Consider the following 19,985-nt stretch of genomic DNA (forward strand, 5'->3'; position numbering starts at 1 on the left):
AGTCTGCGCTGGTAATCTTCAAGAAATCATTGATTTATTGTCTCCAAGTTTTCCTGCAATCAGTGCAGCGTTCTTCTGTACAACTTGAACATTTTCCTTCCTTCAAACGCAATTGAAGGAAAAATTTTATTATAACAGTACAAATATAGAGAGAAAAAAGTAAAACAGGAATGTACTCAGAAAATATGAGTATATTCAGCTGAATCAGTTTGTGTACTTTAATTATACTATTACTTTAATTTGTTGTTTTTTTTAGATTGAGAGGTAAAAAAAAAATTATTCTTTGTTTAAAAATAAAAATGTAGTAAAAGAGTAAAAACACAAAAAAAATTCTGGGGGAATAAAATAAAGAGGATTTTGAACCATTTGGTAACAAAATTTTGCCAACTTACAACAACTATAACTTTCATGTTTATATATATATATATATAATTTTACAACGAATTACACAAACATTTATTGTGTGTATTGTGTTACCATAAAGTGCGTTTTAAAGCAGCCCGGGTCTGTTTCGGTCCGGTCCGCTAGGTGGCGGTAGTGCATCGTAAGGCTATTTGCCAAACCGTTTCTCCAAATAGAAAACCAGGAAGAAAACATGAATGTAGCCGAGCGGCTAATGCTAACTAGTTGGACGTTAAATGTTTCAAGGTAATTCTGAAAAACAGGATTAATTAAGAATAAATTGAACTTGGAATTTATAAGGGACCGACACCGAGCTACATATAAAAGGTGAGTGATAAGATAGCAGAACTAACCTTCCTAGCTTGGAAAGAAGCGCTAGTTACCGCACGATGACTGTGTTAGCTTAGCTAACATGATCCGTTAAAAAGAACCACTCTGGTGTTTTTGTTGTGTAGCCAAACAGACTGTTGTTAAATGTTGTCCTCGGTTAACATTCTGTTTTTTTATCTTATTGTGTAACTTTACGCCACATAAAAACACAGAAAAAAGGCATCAAACTAGCATCGCATGTAAACAAAGGAAGTACAAAGCTACAAACATCTCGTCAATTAATTATTGTGAATAAAAAGTTATTAACTATAAGTCCACATAAGACACCTTCAACTTATATGCAATTTCTACTCTTGTTATTTCGCTAGTTTTCAGTTCTTAGTTTGAAAATGTATCTGCAAAATATGAATTTGCAGTGTAAAAAAGTGTAAACAGTGGTACTCCTTCGTATAGAATTTCACATTATATAAAATATATTCTTATCCTACCTGTATTTGTAATATTACTTCACCGTGTAGTATAAGTTGAAAGTCGGGGCTCTAGAGTCCCCGTCTCAACATTTTGTTCAGATGGGAACAACAAAAAGCTGTAAAATCAAGGGATATGAATAAGAGTAAAATGCAGTGTAGAAAAAGAACATCTTTTAGAGCATAAATCACCAAGATGTAAAAATGAGCAAAGATTTCATTCTGAAAACAGTTAAAACTATAAAATAATGCTCAGCACAAAATTGGGAAAACTCTGAATATCCCCTCATCTACAGTACAGTGTGTTTACCGAAATGCTGCATCAGATTTCCAATATGCTTCCTTCAGTGAATGAAGAGATGCAGGCTGGTGACCCAGGGGTCGGCGCATCAGTTGGGGTGTCAGGTGTTCAGAGCCGGTCGGAGGATGAAGAGTCGCTTGGTGTGAAAGATGTGAAAAGGACAGCAACACAAGCATTTGGAGTCGGTGTTCCCAAGAGGAGAAGTTCATCCAGGTACTGTTACATTACACAGAATTGATGCCATCATGCTGCATTTCAAAAGAACGTTTTTATTTCTCATGAATGTTTCTGCAACAAAAGGTCAATAAAAAGAAAGAAGTTTGACGATGAGCTGGTGGAGAGCAGCCTGGTGAAGTCGTCCAGTCGAGTCAAAGGGCCTCCTGTCATGGAGCCTATTCGCTGTTTGGGCAGTGAACCTTCACCTATAGAAAAGAAAAAAGTAAAAAATGTTAGATTGTCAAGAGAGCATTATGAAAAATATGAAATAGATTTACATACTGATGTATTTTTCTTTTTTTTTTTGTAAGGTGACAAAATCAGGAACTGCTCTCACACCGCCTCTCGCCATGATGTTAAACCCTTCACCTCTGCCCAAAAGAGTGAAGAAAACCAAGCAGCCTTTAAATATGACTAAAGATCTGGGACGCTGGAAACCCACAGATGACCTTCTGCTAATAAATGCTGTGCTACAGGTGAGCACGAAAAACTTTGTTCAGAATTAATAAGCTCTCCTGTAGGATAGTTTTTTTTTTAGTTATTTCCTGTTATGATGCGACACTGGTGAGTGCAATGCTTTATCATTATGTCTGTGTGTTGTCCCTTGTTTCCAGACTAGTGATCTAACTTCAGTTCATCTGGGGGTGAAGTTCAGCTGTCGCTTCACCTTGAGGGAAATTAAAGAGAGGTGGTACGCTTTGCTGTACGACCCCGTCATCTCCAAGTAAGAGCTTTGTTTGGTTCTGTGTTTTTATTCTTTCTTCCTCATGGATTTTTCTAAGCACGTTGCTGATTTTGCGTCTTTCCATCAGGTTGGCATGGCAGGCCATGCGGCAGCTCCACCCGGAGGCAATCGCAGCAATCCAAAGCAAAGCTCTGTTCAGTCAGGGGGAACAGGCGCTGCTGGCCAAGATTGGCTCAGTAAGTAACAGTTACTTGTTTTGTGACTGCTCAGTTTTTATTTTGGGTTGTCTGAAACTTAAGGAATATGAAATGTGTTTGAAGTTTCATAATAGCTTTCTGATTACTGATTTTGCGGCACTCTGACCTGCTTCGCTGGACTATAGTCTATTCTTATTTCTCTGTAGAAGGTATTAATAACTAAAGATTGTGTTTTACTTTCAGGATGAGTTCAAAATGTGACGGCTTTAATAAAACGTTTAATAAAGTGAAACAATTATTATCTCTGCATCATTGAAAAACAAAATAGCAGTAAACCCATTTGGATTATCGGACAGATGGATCTATAAATAAAACTAAAAACCATTTTTCTAATCTATATCAAATTTACTACTTTACAAGAAAAGTTTTGTATATCACACGATATTTTTCTCTTATCCTCTATTAGTTAACCTCAAAATAAACAACAGTTTCCAGTTTGATGTATAAAAGTAAAGAAAACTGTTTCACAGTTTGAATCATTTACTAATTCACTGCAACTACAAACACTAACAGCAGTGGGCATTTTCTACACAATATACAGAACATAGAATATATTCTATATTCAAGAGAATATAGAATATATATTCAAGAGAATATAGAATATAGAGATCTCCCATATCTCCATGTGGGAGATCTTTAAAAGGCTGCCAACATTTCCTAATCCTCTGCCAGGGATCTCTTGTTAATTTAGTGAATTTCTTGCTAATTAAACATGAACATTTTTCAGTAGAAATGTTCTCGTGTGTTGGAGGTTTCATGGTAACATTTATGCGATTGTTAAACTTGCAAAATCGTTCCGTATTCATCAGATTCTGGATCCTGCAGGCTGCAACCAGTCAATCTTTCACAGATTAGAACCGCTGATCCTTTGTTTACCTGCGGAAACAAAGACTTCTGATTTTAGATTTTATGTTTTATTCACGTGCCGCTTCTTTCTAAACAGACCAGTCAGCCTAAAATGGACATTTTCCAGGAGCTTCTGAGCAAACACCCGGGCATCTTTCACCCGTCTCGCACCCCCAAGAGCCTGATGGTTCACTGGCAGCTGCTGAAGCAGTACTACCTGCTAGACGACCAGAGCGGTGAGTTCGATCAGCCGATCACTATGATCAAATACGTTCAAATTCTGGTGCAGTTTTTAAGAGGAGATTTGCACGAAATCTCCTCTCGGTTGTTGATTCTGCTCGACTCATGCAGCGATGCTTCGCTGTCCAAACTGAGCCAGATGTAGAAAAGTTGTGACATTAACCAAATAAGGAACAATGCAAACTGTTGTCTTTTGCTGATATTATTTTAGTGGACAATATGATGTCTTAAAACATAATAAATATAAGAGAATTATTATCAGAACTTGTTCATTTCAGTGAAACACTCGAGCTAAATCGTCTGAATTTGGTCTTGCAGTTCAGCCCCTTCCTAAAGGTGACCAAGTCCTCAACTTCTCTGATGCAGAGCAGATGGTTGACGATGTGAAATTAAAGTGAGTGTGATTTAAAATTCAGAAATTAAAATTACTTTTTTTTTATATGTAACATACTTCCTTGGGTGCTGCTTTTCCTCTGCTAATAAAAGCTGCTGTTTTTGCTTCCATGCAGGGACAGCAGAGACGAGGTGTTGGAACACGGTAAGAAATCAAGTTGCTCAGCTCAGCTAACATTGTAGCTGGAGAGGTAAAATATAGTTTTTTTTGTCAAAGGATTTCTTGTCTGACGTTGCATCAGTCCAAGCCATTTCTTCACTTTCTCGATAAGGAAGTAAATATTTGCGCCTCTCTGCTGACAGCAGCTATTGACGGATGCTTTGTGTTCCTCGCTTGTTCAATTGTACTTCTCATGTTCTCACAAACGCATTGTTTGTTTTGACCCTTTTCAGAAATTTTAGCTTTGGTACGTTTCTTCTCTTCTTTATATGTTGATGTTGCTCTGATTTGTTCTTGAATACTCAGTTGTTTTCAGAGTTCCTGAGTTTTATTTCAATATTCTCCAAGTTTGGGAAAGTACAGAAAGAAAATATTCATATTTGTAGAGAATATCCCGTTGTTGTCTGTCCTTCATTCCAGTTTGTTTTTGCACATTACATATTCAAAGCCCGCCTGCTGTCAAAATGATTGTTATAAATTTGAAGTGAACTCTAATATTTTATATATTGAACAGAAAGCAAATTACTGAGACGTTTGGAAAACGGTTTGTAGTTGAGATGATTCTCTTTTGTGAAATTGTTGTTGTTGGTGTTGTTTCCCTTCAGAGCTGATGATTTCAGACCGTCACCAGAAGCGGGAGATCAGACAGCTGGAGCAGGAGTTGCCTCGGTGGCAGGTTCTAGTGGACAGCATCACAGGTAGGTGACTTTTGGTGAGATTTTATATTTAAAATTATCATAAACTAAAGCATAGTGAAAGGAAGACGATGCACCAAGTGAGGCCAGCATCAGCAGAAGTTTTGATTACGTATCATTTGAGCGACCAGCCAGCAGCAGAACCAGAAACAAGACTCAGAAATCAGCTTGGGAAATAAATAAGAAAGTAAAATATAGTTCTGAATTTGATTAAAAATGCTCGTCCAACTTTTTAGACTTTTGTTTGTTAAAGTTTTGAAAGCTATGTATCATTTTTCTTTCTCTTAACCATGATACTTTGTTGGTCTGTCGCATAAAATCCCAATAAAAAACGTTGAACTTTCTGATTGTAAAGTTACAGAGTTACGCGTTCAAGGGTTTTGGTTGCCTTTACAAAGAAGAAGAAAGACGTAAATGCTAAATTGCATTGATTAATTTAAACGCGCAGAACTCGTTTTTGTCCTTCACCTCCAGGGATGAGCATGCCCGACTTCGACAATCAGACACTGGCAGCGTTACGAGGAAGAATGGTGCGGTACCTCATGAGATCAAGAGAGGTGGGAGGACGTTTCTGAAAGCTCTTGCTGTTATAAGTTATGCTGTGAGACTTAAGAACTGTGTTCGTTCAGATTACACTGGGCAGAGCGACGAAGGACAAGCAGATAGATGTAGATCTGTCACTAGAGGGACCCGCTTGGAAAATATCCAGAAAACAAGGTGACTTATCTCTACTTGTTGTAGAAACAATTAAGATTTTTTGTTGGTTGCTAGAAACGACAGAAATAATGGAAATAAGTTGAAAGATCAATGGTAAAAGTACTGCACCTAAATATGAGCATCATTTGTTTAATGTGGACTTGAACGTAAATGATGTGAAAATATAACTTTTTCTCTTAAAGGTCGGGGTGACAGAGCTAACAGCGACTGTTTGTCTCGACAGGAATAATTAAACTGAAGAATAATGGAGACTTCTTCATTGCTAACGAGGGCAGGCGGCCCATTTACATCGACGGCAGACCGGTGCTGTCAGGCAACAAGTGGAAGCTAAACAACAACTCAGTGGTGGAGGTGTGTTAAGAGCCTTGCACGTCCTGCAGGTTTATTGCTACTAGATGGGCGCAAAGTTTTCCACAGTCATGGAGATTTACGTAAAAATCAACAGAGCCCTGCATTTTTTTCATGCATAACTGTGAGTTTTGTAGCAGATTTTCCTCAAAAATTGTCAAAAACATTGAGTTTAAATGACCTCTAACTCCCACCTGCAGGTGGCAGTATTTTCTACTTCTTCTACACTTCTGCCTCAGCCTTACTTGATATGAAGTGATAGTTGTGATCAATATGGCAAATAAAAATTTGCATTTTCCTTTATAGACGCAAATTTCACAAAATTCCTTGCAAATATTTCTAAAAGATTTTCCATCCACATCGCAAAAAAAAATCACAAAATCCTGGATGAACTGATAAATCCTTCAGTTACATAATACACACCATGTTGTACACCATGGATTAATTATATATGTATGTATATATTTAATTAATCCATGTTGTCCTGTTTCCATGGGACATAACAATAACTTAAAACTGAGGTCCGGTTTGTTTTAGCCACTCTACAAAATGGAAACGTGACTTTATTTTTTAAGGTTGTTTTATTCACTTCAGGTGAGCAGTAAACATGAAGGGGGCTGAACTGCCAGGTCGTGTTTCATTAAAGTTGAATGAGCGATATCTCTAATGAATTTGTTTCTTCAGATCGCAGGCCTCCGCTTCGTCTTCCTAATAAACCTGGAGCTCATCTCACTGATCAAAGCTGAAGCTGCTAAGATGACACAGCAGTGAAAGGCCAAGAAGAAAAGGACTCGCAATAACCGTGACCCTCAGTGCGACTCTCTGACAGACTAAATCCTGGAGCAACATGTTTAATGTGCTGTGTGGATATTTTATTTGTAATGCTGACACTCACGGTTCAGTCCTGCTGTGTCCAGTTTTTCAGAACGTTGTATTTAAATTCTCACACCAAGCTTTTTTTAAAAATAATAAACTTGTTTAATACGTGTGCCCTATTTTGTGTTTTAGTGCATTTAAGAGTCAAGTCTGCATCTGAAAGGATACTTTCTTCTTCGTGTTTGCTCAGTTTGCCTCATGTCACAGTTTAGCGGTAAGAATTTCTAGTTTCTAAATAGTTGACTACTCTTTAAGTTGGTCATACAATATAAATAAAAATAATCAGGACTCAAAAATTATCCAAAGGGGTTAATAAGAGCGAAAATAAGAACCGTTCCAGCTACAAGCTGCCGTTAGTCGAAACCAATCCTAATTTTGCCCTAATTAGAGCCTTTGGAGATTTTTGGAGCACTAGTTTATTTCTATTTTTTGAGATTCTTCAGATACAGGTAATTATTAACTCTTCCTCCTTATTATCACATTGGAGTTGTGTGCACTGCTCCCCTCTTGTTCATACAATATTAGCAATCATATTTGCTTAGTTTACTGTTTATCTATTTTGCTAACAGCTGTAGTTTGATCAGGAGCCAAAGAATCGCTCGTTTAAGAGTAGACTAGCAAAACTTTCTGCTAACCATCAAAAAACATTTTCAAAATTTGGGTTTAAGATATTTTATTTCTTTATTTGTCCCAAATCCCTTTTCCCCGTCACTGGAAACATTTGTGCCTCTTGTGTAATTGTCATGAGAGCCTGGCTTCAGGTGACTTATGCACTTCACCACTTGGGGGCGCCAAAGAGACTAATAGATAAAATGGTTGAATTACCGTCATGTTTAAATCCCAGGTTTTAATGCACAGGTTGGGACATTTCTCTGCATAAAATTGTTTTTATTTCTTTTTACTGTGAAGGCAAAATAAACCCATTCTAGCTTTAAATATAACTTTTGTAACCTGAGTGCTTTATAAACTGTTTATAGACTAAGTTGGAATAATACACACCTCAACGGGAGAAATGTATTATGATTTGTAAATAAACACATTTTCTCTTAATTTGATAATTAGCTTATTGGTACATCCTTTATTTATCAATCATCTCAATGAATTAGAATACCATCAAAAAGTTTATTTATTTTAGTAAATTGGATAAAAATGTGAAACTAACATGCTGATTTGTTGTTTGTGGAGTGACATGTTAGAAGTGTTAATTTTTACTTGTTTTTATGGTTATGAGTAAATTAAGAATAAAGTTTCACAGAAAATCACATTGCACTCCATAAAAAAATTTAAAAAACAATTTAAAAATTAAGATGTTCATTGCAGTAACGTTGACTGATTTTGAAATAACACCAGAGTAAATGTTACAAATTTAAATGAGCTTGTTAAAACCAGTCAATAATAATTTAAGTTTCTATGATTCTTCAAACCTTTACCTGTAGTATGGCAAAAAATAAAAAATACAAATTAAAGACAAAACAATGACAAGATGAGGGGTTTTAGTGTAAATTATAAAGAAATGCATAATGTTTGTGATGTTAAAGAAAAATTATATTTAATCTGAGATTTCTCCATATCTCAGAATTTTATTGGCATTTGGGATCTGCAAAGACATGAGCAACAAGTCCAAATGTGGCCATAAATGTTATGTAATTATTTAGTTAAATAAGTCATTTTCTTTTTTGGTGCTAGTAAAGAGATACATAATTTTCTACAATATATTTAATTAATATCTAAACGTTACAACTGCAGGTTGCAGTTATAAGTTCATAGAGGCTTTTCATCTAATTTGCATGAGCTTCTGGTATTTTGCACAAAAAAAAAAATCGGTAAGATGTGCCAAGCTGGCAGAGACACAAACCAAAAGACTTAAAGCCGTAACTGTGTGAAAGATAAACCTACAGAGTACCGACTCAGGAGACTGAAGCCAAATGTTTGCTTCTCTTTGGGTTTGTGTTGTACATTTTACTTCCACTTTACAGTTTAGAAATGTGAAACACTTCAAGGGTTATGAAAAACACAAACAATCCAATTTGCTGTAAAATCACAGAGGAATAATTTGGGTTAAGATCCAAAAACAAAGATCTCATGTTTTCTCCCAGCAGTCGAATCATGGGTCTCTCAGCTGAGAGACAGCAGACCATCACCCGAGGGAAAACCGAAGCTTTATTTCTCCAGATTGCAAACATTTCAGGCTTTAAAATCAATCGGTGAGCTCGCCGCCACCTTTGTTCATAAAGAACAGTAAATCAGGGCGCCGTGTGGTGAATCCCCTGTTGCCATGTCAACAGTCTTCAGACCTGTTTTGACTGGGTTCATCAAACGTGGCGCAGCTCAGCCCGGCTAAGTCAAACAATGGAAACAGGCAACCCTGAGCCACAGTTTACGCAACAGCGCGGTCCGATCTGGACACACATAGCTGTCTTTTTTTTTCTTCTCAGACGTGTGTCATTCCAAATCACTGAACCGTCAGAAATGGGCCCTGAAACAGAGGGCACAGAGACAGCAGGACACGCTGCTTTAGTGGTAATAAAACAAATTTAAGACCTCCTGTCATAGTATGTATATTTATCTGAGGTACATTTTTTATTTTATATATACTGTAATAGTAAATCATTGTGTTTCAAACTGCTTTTGACTGGTACTCTTTTCTGTCTTTTTATTCATCTGTAAATTGTCTGTAAATTGAGATTAATGCAATAAATCCAGTTAATCTTTTCTGCTATTATGCTGAGAAATTACAATATTGCAACAGATCTGCTGGAGCTGTTCCATGTGGTTAGGTTAAAGGTTTTAAAGTTTTTATCTCTGAGAGCTTTCTCTGTGAACAAAAACTTTTATAGATTTTATTTAGTCACAGTACAACTCCAGACCGAAATATATTTTTACTGTGATTTTATGTGATAAAAGGAAAATAATATGTGGTCTTCAAATTTTTTATGTGCAAATCTGAAGAATATGACCTGGGGTTGTTTGAAGCAACCAGATTGGAAATAAAGTGTCTGTAAACAAACGTTTTCAAGTCTTGCCATAGATTTTCTACTGGATTTAGGCCTGTGCTTTGACTGGGCCATTCTGACATTGGAATTTGCTCAGATAACTTTATCATCAGTCAGACTAAAGGCTGCAGTTAAGCTGCTGCCTCCGTTTGAACCTTCATAGAGCTCTAACTTTATGCTTAAGGTTGTTTTTCTGGACTGACAAACTCCCTGACGATGATGTCCTGCAGCTTCTTTGTTCCTGGAGTTACCTGTGTGCCAGAAGGTGAACTTCCACTGCAGTCTCAAGTCTTTTACAACCTCTGACAGGTTTTCTAACTCTGCATTTGTCTCAATCAATCTTCTGGTCAATCCTGACCAGGTTTCTTGTCCTTGTTATAAAAATAAAAATAAAAACCCTTTTGCCACCATTCACTATGTAGGTTTTCCTCCACACAGCAGAATCATGTCTAACATCTTTACCTCTTTTCCAGGTAAAAATGTTATATATGTTGTGGTACACGTTTTACCTGTCTCAGGTCCTTTAAATGTCCCTTCATTCCCAGAAAGGAAATATTCCTGGAATAAGATGAATATTTCCAGAAACCTACTCATCTGTGTTGGCTGCATATAGGATAAACAAATATGTGTGATATGATCTATTCTAATCTTTTATATTAATGTCACCTTATTTAGAAATAGCCAGAATAAGTTCGCTCTAAACAATAATAAGCGCTAAATAAGTGCCCCACTTTCTCAGGCTTGTATCATCACAAAGTCATGCATACTTGTTCTGGGGACTAAAACAAAATTAAAATGTTTATTTTTATGTAAGGTGGAAGAGTCTGCTTAATTAGAACCGCTCTGGGATTAGCTGTGCCAAAAACGCGTCACCTCATTCATGCAAAAGGCGGTGCCTTTTATAAGACACCGCGTTACAGCTGGTCTGGATTCAGTTATACCGGCGTTTTCTGGCTGCGTCGCTAATCAGTCTGTGCTACGTAGCCGCGCGCCATGGCTGTTCTGAGATCAGCTGTACCGCTATCTAAGATCCTCGTGCTTCGCTCACCGTGTTTATGAAACTCTCAGTCTGAGAAGAAGGGGTCACGTCGGTGGAGCTTCGTGGAAAACATCTGTGAAGAAGCAGACGACAGGCTGACTACTGAGCAGTGAGTGTCCCGCTGTGGGCGGAGGAAGCTGGAGTTAGCCGTTTGGTTAACAGAAAGGATGAAGCGGCTAGTTTTAACATTAGCTTAGTTAGCTACGTCAGTGAGGATGTTTACTATCGGACCGGAATCCTACCCTTCATCTTCAAACCAGCAACCGCCTGGTTCATATTTATGATTAGCAAAAATTCATTAATGCAGACAGTTCATGTTTGGTTTTGTGGCAGTTTGTCGTTAAATAATGCTCCACAGTTAATCAGTGTACGCACAGCTGAGGCTTGTTGGTATGATTGTTGCTGTGATATATTCTGTTCAAGCTACACAAATTAACAAAAAACATTAAAACACACAAGTTTAAAATGATTGATATATTTATTTTCATATACTTAGCACAAAAAATAAGTACATTTGCTTCTTGGTAACAAACGGGAGAGTAATGTCTGACATCCTCTCCGTCAATGCCAAGCAGCTTTCGGTAGAGGCAGTATGATGATGTGGGCTGACTAGACATTGACAGAAACAAGGGTTTTCATCACTGGAGGCAATCTCAGTCCACAGAGATGTCTGGATATGATTTTGTAACCAGTGAAAATCTCAATTATATCCTAACATCTCCCACAGAGGAGGATTTATCTCAGACCTCCAGAATTAGGGAGTAAAGATGATTGCATTGCTTTCTTGTAGTTCTGACCTCAACCCCACTGCTGTTGACTTTAATCATTTAAAAAAATCACACCAAACAAGAGTCTGTAGTGGAACAAGCTGCCTGGCAGGATCAGGCAAGGATCTTCTCCATTCAGCCCATTTAAATGTCTTGTTGGCAGTTGCAGAGGAACAACACATTTTTTGCAGCCATTATCGTGCTTGTGGCTTAAATATGGCTGGATTTTTGATCACTCTTCTCTGCAGAATTGGAAGAGTTCATTGAATTCCCAGCAAGATTGAGGTTAAGGTTGCTTTATGTAACCACTGCCATTGTAAGTAGTGTTGTTTGCTTTGAAAGTCTCATTTTTCTTGTCATGTCATGTCTCTTTGCTAGGTAACCAAAGAGCGAGTGAGCTAGTTGATGCTACCCACCTAGCTTAGCTTACCATGAGGGGTTGAGCAGTTTTCCATCTGCCTACATCCCCCAGAATGCTGTGCAGTTCTGGATTGGAGTTCAGCGAAATTATTGAACATTGTGTCGGATATATTTTCTATTGATAGTCATCGTGTGTTTATCGTAATATACATTGTTATTGATTTATTGTCCAGCTGTATTTAAAGAATTGCTGAAAATGACTTTTCTGACTTTGTAAATCCATAATCTTCTTTCTTATATCTTCACTGAGTGCATGCTGTTACCAGATCTTTTTTTGTAATTTTAAACTGAAGGATTTTCCTTACTAATTATTGTTGAGTAATTTTAATGTCCTAAATAATTACAGTTCTGAATCTTCACTGGGCATTAACAGGCATGTAGATGAACTGGATCAGTCGGTGTTCAGCCTTCTCCTGTTAGCCTTTCTGAGTTTCGCAATATGGGTAATAACAGGTAGCTGCACATTATCATGCTTGCTGTAAAAAGAATATGGTTTTCCAGGTATGAAGTTGTAGATGGATGTGTTATCTCAGTGAAAACTGCTTCAAGACAACCCTGTCTAATCTTAATAGGCCTTGCAGACAGTGATAAGACGTGTGATTGACTGATAAAGCAGAGCTTCTCTTTTAGCTGCTTTATGAGCCTAAAGAGAGAGTGCTGGTTTTCACAGTTTGTGCTTCCTGTTCCAGAGAAAAGCAGGAAAACAGGAGGTTCATTCCTCCTGTCAGCCACAGATAGTTTTTATTCTTAAACGGCCCTATTCACTTTATTATGGATGTTAAAGTCCAAATTAAACTAGAGTCACTAGTTTGTGTATTCGTTTTGTTCACTGTAAATGATGTGCATGACGCTTCCTCCGTTTTTGCTGCTCACTCCCCTTCAGCTGGTTGGCTCATCTAGCTGGTTAAGATAACAGCTGATTGGCTAGGTTAGTAGGAGGCAAAGGTTTAAAGGTTCAGTTTGATTGTTAATAAAAGCACATTTTTGCTGAAAAGGTGAATAAAGTGTTCCTGAGCAAAGCCTCAGGAAATCAATGCTGATTTGAAAACCGAACGTTGTTTTCAATCCAAACTTTCAAAACCGAACGTTGTGTACACAAGTGTAAAGGTTTAAAGTCAAACACTATGCTTTCATCTTTTTTGTGTTTTTTTTAATCCTGCTTGGTTGACTATTGCATCACGAGAAAACTCATTAATCTTTAATCTTCTGTGTTGTGGACAGGTCTTCTTCCCAGTGAAGATCATTTTGTGTAAAATTTTTAAATGAGATTGTTTTGAGCCAAGCAGAGATTATATATATATATATATATAATTCTCTACAGCAAAGGATATTATGTGAGTGTGTTTTTTGTTTTGTTTTTTCCCTCTGAACTTAATTAATTGAATATTTCCCCAGGACATCAATGCAATGCTGCTTCTCAGGCACTGCCAGAGCCTGACTCGACTTGGCGCTGTCGGCACTCAAAGGTATGCAGCAGCAACCCCACGGTCAGCTGTTTCCATTACTGTTGTAGCTGTTGTAAAGTCACAATTTATGTGGCTTCACACATACATTTGTTAAAATCAAGTATAAGTAATAGGAGAGGCTAGTTCAATCCTTATTGAGACGTATTGTATTTTTGTTATTTCTTTATCAGGTATCAGGCGGCTCCTTGTTTTGTATCTCGTGCAGTTCGTCTCTGTAGCAGCAGCAGGGAGGATCAGAGATCATACCAGCGTGCCAACTGGAAACGTATTGTTGCTGGGGTGCTGACTGGTACCGGGGCTGTACTGACCTATGGTCTACTCCACCAAGAGGTCAGAAATGCATTGTAGCTTAAAAAAAGAGCAACCAATTAATCAGTTAACATGCATGTTTTTGGAGGAAGCTGGAGTATCCAGAGAGAACCCACACATGTGGGGAGAATATTCTAGCTCCGTCCACAAAGACAATGCATCCAACCTTCCTGTTATCTGCTGTTTTAATACTCATTTAAAAGTTTTGCCCTGACTGAAGTCATGGGTGCTGGCATGTCTTTGGAGTTGATATATTTTCCTTTTACATTTATTTTTACTTCTTCTGTGTTTTTTTTGTTGTTGTTTTTTTTTTTTAAGATTTGGAGCAAAAGGTTAACTGCTTTTCAGTCAGTAATAACTTCTACACTGAAGACTGTTTTTTAGCATAAACTGCTGGCTCTTATTTAAACATGAAATGTGTTTCAGTATAGATTTACATGTTAGACATTACCAGTGTGCATCATTGCATACTGAAATTAGCAGCTCGTCAAGTCCAAGCTGACATTTCTGAGCGTTTGTATCACTTTTAAGGAAAGTGACGTCGGCTCTGTCCCTGTTCAGGTTGAGCAAGCAGACGCTGGCTTGCCCGCCACAGAGAATCGCTCCTCTCTTCCTGTCTTCAGCCACGAGGAAGTCTCCAAGCACCGCTCTCTGGATGACGGCGTGTGGGTCACGTACAAGGGAGGCGTCTATGACATCACCGAGTTTGTGCCGATACACCCTGGTGGGAATAAAATCTTGCTAGCAGCAGGTGGTGCACTTGAACCTTTCTGGGCCCTGTATGCTGTTCATGACCAGGAATACGTGTTGGAGATCCTCTCACAATATAAGGTTAGACACATCTGTGTTGGTTTTCTTTTCAAAATTTAAAATGCCATGGATTATTTGAAACTTAATTTTACTTTAAACCCATGCAGGTGCAGTGATCATGCAGCAAAATTGTCAATTTTAAAAGGGATACAGAAAAGCTTATGCATACAGGTTTAAATAAATACAGTTTAGACCAGATATTTACAGAACCTGTCTGAAAAGTCAAACCTTCTTTCTCACTATCTGACATTAAATCAGACCAAGCTTGTTTTAGGTTAGTTAATATGATCAAAACTAGTTTGCTGAAAGTTTGAAACAGAATTTACAATAAATTCAGACTTGTGCTCCTTGTCATCATTGAAAAGTTATTGGGCCATCAAAATGACAAAATTGTAACATGCCAAAATTAATGACACCCAGAGCCATGCTGAGTGTATGAAAACAGACCCAACAATGTCTAATTTGATACTTATCAGAAATAACTTCATAATTATTGTCTATTTAGTGAATAAAATATGTTTGGATGAAAGTGCAGAAAACTGCAAACTCCATTAAAGAGGGTACATTTTCAAGTAATGTTATGAAAAAGCTGCATATATCAAAAATAACTTGAAATAAATTTGACTTTGCATCTTAAGGCAGCAAAGATTCAATGAATTCTCAAACATGCATGAATGAAACAAAGCCAGTCGGGTGTGATTTTGATATAAGCATTATATATTTATATATACAGTTCCCCTACTGGTTCCTGTAGTTGTTGATGTCAAAATTTGTTGCTTGAAGTTGGAGCATCTGTTTGTGACGGTTAGAGGGAAAGTTCATCTGAAACGCCTGCTGGTTCCTGTAGTTGTTAAAACCGTCACAATGCCATGACCGTATGATACGAGAGATGATCTGTGAAAAAAATGGAGCTCCTCTGCCTTCTCCCTGCTCTTCCTTATGTAGAAACAACCAATCAGAGGGAGGAGGAGGGTCTTAGGGCTGTCAATCACCCTCCACGTGGTGCTGCTCGTGCTCCCTTCCCTCTCTTCCCTTTGCTCTGCAGCTAGCATAGCATGCTGTGAATCCTCAGGCTAGTTAGCTTAGCCACCGAATGACGGCGGATAAATGTTTTTTTTTTGCATCGGTAAATTGTTTCTCTGTCAGGTTGATTGACAACGCTAAGACCCTCCTCCCGGCTCTGATTGGTTGTTTTTGGTCAGGAGCTATGCATTTCTTCAGACGGCAGTAGCAGCTCAGGGAGGAGCTGGAGGACAACGATCTCACAGATTATCAGTCTCATAACAAATTGTCACAACATGGAGACAGTTTGAACAAATATGTAAAAATCATATTTTATTAATTACGTACTGCAGCTTTAATGTAACCTTTCTCTTAATACAAAGGTTGGTGAGCTGAGTGTAGACGACCTGAAGAAGCAGGACGATACCAAAGCGTCGGACCCTTACTCTTCGGACCCCGAGCGCCACCCGGTGCTCCAGGTCAACAGCAAGAAGCCGTTCAATGCCGAGCCTCCTCCTGAGATCCTGACGGAGAACTACATCACTCCCCATGTGTTGTTCTTCAAGCGGAACCACCTGCCTGTTCCTCAGGTGGACCCGGCTTCATATAACCTCCAGGTGGAGGGCCTGCCCAAAGGAGCGCTGACTCTGTCGTTGAAGGATTTGAAGACCCGGTTCCCCAAACACACCGTCACGGCTACGCTGCAGTGCGCCGGGAACCGCCGCAGTGACATGAACAAGGTAAAGCAGGTGAAAGGACTGAACTGGGGCATTTCTGCTATCGGGAATGCCAAATGGAGCGGAGCGCGGCTCAGAGACGTTCTGCTGGCTGCTGGGTTTGGCCCAGATGTGGCCAAATGGGCCCGCCATGTTCACTTTGAAGGACTGGATAAAGATGTGACGGGGTCAGCATACGGAACCTCCATCCCCATCAACAAGGCGATTAATGAGGACGGCGACGTGCTGCTGGCGTATGAAATGAACGGCGAGGATATCCCCCCTGATCACGGCTTCCCGGTTCGGGTCGTGGTTCCGGGCGTGGTGGGAGCGCGCAACGTGAAGTGGCTGGGGCGGATCGTGGTCAGCGCAGAGGAGAGCAGCAGCCACTGGCAGCAGCTCGACTACAAAGGCTTCTCCCCGGGGACGGACTGGAGCAAGGTCGACTACGCGTCCTCTCCGGCCATCCAGGAGCTGCCCGTTCAGTCCGCCATCACCGTCCCGGCAGACGGAGCCGAGATCGACCGCAGCGACGAAACGCTGACCGTCAAGGGCTACGCATGGAGCGGCGGCGGCAGAGAGGTGGTGCGGGTCGACGTCTCCCTGGATGGAGGGAAGACATGGCAGGTGGCTCAGCTGAGGAGCGGGGACAAAGGTCAACCGGATGAGCCTTCGCCTCCTCCGGGTCGAGCCTGGGCCTGGAAGCTGTGGGAGCTGACTGCTCCTCTTCCTCCTGGCGCCGACGAGCTGGAGATTATCTGCAAGGCGGTGGACAACAGCTACAACGTGCAGCCGGACACAATCCCACCCATCTGGAACCTGAGAGGCCTGCTGAGCAACGCCTGGCACAGAGTGAAGGTCAAGGTGACCGAGGATTAGAGGGAGGCCCAAAACTCATCAAGGAGGGAGCTTTGTTTGTGTCGGACTGCGCGGTTAACAGAATCTGTCTAAAGTTTACAAATTATTTATGTGATCTGATCTTGTTGCTTGGGAGATTTGAAAAATGAAAGTTTTATATGACAAAAGTCAAACATCTCAACGGTTTCTGCTGTGCCACACAGGAAGTTCAGGTGATGTAGAGATTAGAGACGCACCGATCAGGCTTTTCCTGATCAACACTGAAATCTGGGTCTCTGACATCTAACCTGCAGACTTAGACTTTCTTTTTTTTAAAGAATGTAACCAAGAAAATAAAATATTTCTGTAGGTTGTTTGATAGCAGTAGTTAGGCTCTTTATAAATATAGATTTTTAAAAAAGATGTCATATGAAAATACATGCCGTTTGTCGACGAGGGTAAATCGGAGACTACTGAGTCTTTATTTTTATCAAGTGACGGTACTGATTGTATTATGATCAACTTTAGCAACAAGTGGGAGAAAAATTGCAAATAAAAAAATTAAAATACGGCACATAATTTACAACATCACAGCATAAAATAACTGAGCAAGAAAAAAAACACTTGTGCATAAATTTGTTTGGGATTTTCTCTGCTAATTTCTTAATACTTAGTGTTACTGTCCCCATTACAGTTTATGTGAAGGTACAAATTTAGTGGAATTGTTACTTTAATTGCTACAAAAGTAGCGATGGCAAAGTCTCCAGCTTAAATTTCTGTTCACTGACTTTCTATATAGGTTTAGATGTTTTTGATGTGTCCATTGAAGAGTAGAAAGTCAGGTGAAAGAGTGACTTGGAGACCCAACAAACCGACACCCTAGGCAAGGTTGTAAAAGCTCTTTGCCACGGATGTGGTCTCCCTGTAATTCACCGCAGTGGACGGGGCAGACGACTGCTTGTGCCTCAACTGATGCAGTTTTCAGGTTGGTGTTGTAATCCAGTATCGTTACTTTGACCACTTGCATTCATCAGCATTCCTCTCTCAGTAACTGTCATCAGACAATGCACACTTTGTTAGCCATGCAGTGGTTGTGCAAGTCTCACTTTTTTCCACATAATCAGCCTGTTTTCAGTGTGTTTGAAGGTTTAGTTGCACTAAAGGTTTCATAGGCCTGGCTACCAAAGACTGCTTTTTTTGTTGTAAAAAAAAAAAGTGATTTTAAAATTACTTTTCTGTTTTAGAAAACACATGAAAAGACAATTCCCACTTCTTTATGTTTCATACTAGGTTATAAACTGGCACTGCAGAAAATCTGCCCGAGATTTATCAAAATCAGGGGAATGAACACTAACGATCATAATTCAGTATTGAAGGACATTACACAAGAGACCAGTTAATAAACTTGTCCCCCCCCCGGTCCGCAGAAAATTTACGAAGGGTTGACCGGTCCGCTGTACTAAAAAGGTTGGGGACCACTGATGTAAGGTACAACACCGTGATGTGTTTGTCATGTGTATTTATGATGCAGCACTAATGGAAACAAGTGTGGATTTAAAGAAAGGTGACAGAATCAAAACTGTTTTTGACTTGGCAATGAAGAATGTTCTGAACAGGGCCTGAAGTTTTGAGCCAAATATGCAGTTTTTAGAAAATGTCTCCAAAAAGGGAGCTAATTTTCATGACACTGAAAGGGTTTTTTTTCTAGTTCTGTTGAATCAGATTTATAAATGGTTACCTGCTGATGTGTCATATCCAGCAGTGCTTCTAAAATGCGTACTGTGCATTTTGAATTTAAGGATGGCGGAGATGATGTAGACTTCTAACCTGACTTCGACTTCCTTCTGCTGATTTTGTTTCTGCTCAGTGTGAAAACTGTCAGGATGCCAAACTACACAGCACCTCCTGGATTCTCACTCATGTTTTATATACCAAGTACATTTTATTTTTCATCATTTTTCACAATAATGCAAGCTTAATGTTTTCTATAATGTTGTAATGTTTCTTTAATGTTAACTTTTAACCCTTTAGAATGGAGGTATATTTTGATATGCAGTCATGATCTTTTTATTCACTTATTTATAAATTTTAGAAAAGTGTCTTTTTTGATTTGTTTTGCTCCATTTGTGCACAAACATCAATCAATCAAATTTTATTTGTATAGCACATTTCAGCAGCAAGGCATTTCAAAGTGCTTTACATCAAATCAAACAAAAACACAATGCAACATAGAATCAACAATATCAACAAACATCTAATCTTCCAAAAATAAAAAATGTTTCCACTTGAAAATACACCTAGCACATGTCTACAATAAAATGTAGTTAGGATTTTGTTTATTTTTTCCATTTGTAGTTAAAAAAAAAAGTTTCTGAATATCTGGGAATGAGATAAGCTGGATTTGAAACCTAAACAGCCTGTTGTGTGTTTGATGTTGGGCAGGAGGCAGGAAGGAAAGTTTCTTAAAACTCCTGATCTTTTATGTAAGAAAAGCCAGCGCACATCGTGTGTGTATATTTACATGACTGGTAACTGATGACCAAAGCCGTTGTGTTATCTCTGTGATGACTGAGTTTGCTTTTCGGCTTGGACGTGACTCAGTCCAGATGTCCTCTCTTGAGCCTGAGACTGGTAGAGACTCTGAAAACGGAATAAATCAGAAAACATTCAGGAGGTTCTGTGATGCATCTTTG

General features: G+C 39.0%; 2 protein-coding genes across 3 annotated transcripts; both read left to right on the plus strand.

Annotated features, from left to right (window-relative positions):
* The first annotated feature begins 508 nt into the window (after window positions 1-508).
* mcrs1 (microspherule protein 1) lies at window positions 509-7,045 on the plus strand. The gene is made up of 14 exons (XM_044121182.1): window positions 509-729; window positions 1,548-1,713; window positions 1,801-1,939; window positions 2,028-2,192; window positions 2,331-2,440; window positions 2,529-2,637; window positions 3,602-3,740; window positions 4,063-4,138; window positions 4,254-4,282; window positions 4,903-4,995; window positions 5,467-5,549; window positions 5,622-5,709; window positions 5,933-6,060; window positions 6,742-7,045. The coding sequence occupies exons 2-14, from the start codon at window positions 1,559-1,561 to the stop codon at window positions 6,826-6,828; spliced, it is 1,401 nt and encodes a 466-aa protein (XP_043977117.1). The 5' UTR covers window positions 509-729; window positions 1,548-1,558; the 3' UTR covers window positions 6,829-7,045.
* Window positions 7,046-10,619: 3,574 nt separating this feature from the next.
* suox (sulfite oxidase) lies at window positions 10,620-18,473 on the plus strand. 2 transcript variants are annotated; one of them, XM_044121181.1, is made up of 6 exons: window positions 10,853-11,074; window positions 11,981-12,048; window positions 13,548-13,618; window positions 13,789-13,948; window positions 14,489-14,758; window positions 16,123-18,473. In XM_044121181.1, the coding sequence occupies exons 3-6, from the start codon at window positions 13,560-13,562 to the stop codon at window positions 17,332-17,334; spliced, it is 1,701 nt and encodes a 566-aa protein (XP_043977116.1). In that variant the 5' UTR covers window positions 10,853-11,074; window positions 11,981-12,048; window positions 13,548-13,559; the 3' UTR covers window positions 17,335-18,473. The 2 variants fall into 2 exon arrangements, with proteins under 2 accessions (XP_043977114.1, XP_043977116.1); XM_044121179.1 differs by lacking the exon at window positions 11,981-12,048 and having other exon boundaries at window positions 10,620-11,074.
* The last annotated feature ends 1,512 nt before the right edge of the window (window positions 18,474-19,985 follow it).

Source organism: Gambusia affinis, linkage group LG07 (assembly GCF_019740435.1).
Source record: "Gambusia affinis linkage group LG07, SWU_Gaff_1.0, whole genome shotgun sequence".
Lineage (NCBI taxonomy): Eukaryota > Metazoa > Chordata > Actinopteri > Cyprinodontiformes > Poeciliidae > Gambusia > Gambusia affinis.

Excerpts from the sequence above, each read along its gene's own strand:
- suox (XM_044121179.1), top strand. The coding sequence starts at position 13,560 with ATGCTGCTTCTCAGGCACTGCCAGAGCCTGACTCGACTTGGCGCTGTC. Across the intron at positions 13,949-14,488 it reads ATGGTCTACTCCACCAAGAG|GTTGAGCAAGCAGACGCTGG; the intron begins GTCAGAAATGCA and ends GTCCCTGTTCAG. Across the intron at positions 14,759-16,122 it reads AGATCCTCTCACAATATAAG|GTTGGTGAGCTGAGTGTAGA; the intron begins GTTAGACACATC and ends CTTAATACAAAG.
- mcrs1 (XM_044121182.1), top strand. The coding sequence starts at position 1,559 with ATGCAGGCTGGTGACCCAGGGGTCGGCGCATCAGTTGGGGTGTCAGGT. Across the intron at positions 2,441-2,528 it reads TACGACCCCGTCATCTCCAA|GTTGGCATGGCAGGCCATGC; the intron begins GTAAGAGCTTTG and ends TCTTTCCATCAG. Across the intron at positions 4,283-4,902 it reads AGACGAGGTGTTGGAACACG|AGCTGATGATTTCAGACCGT; the intron begins GTAAGAAATCAA and ends GTTTCCCTTCAG.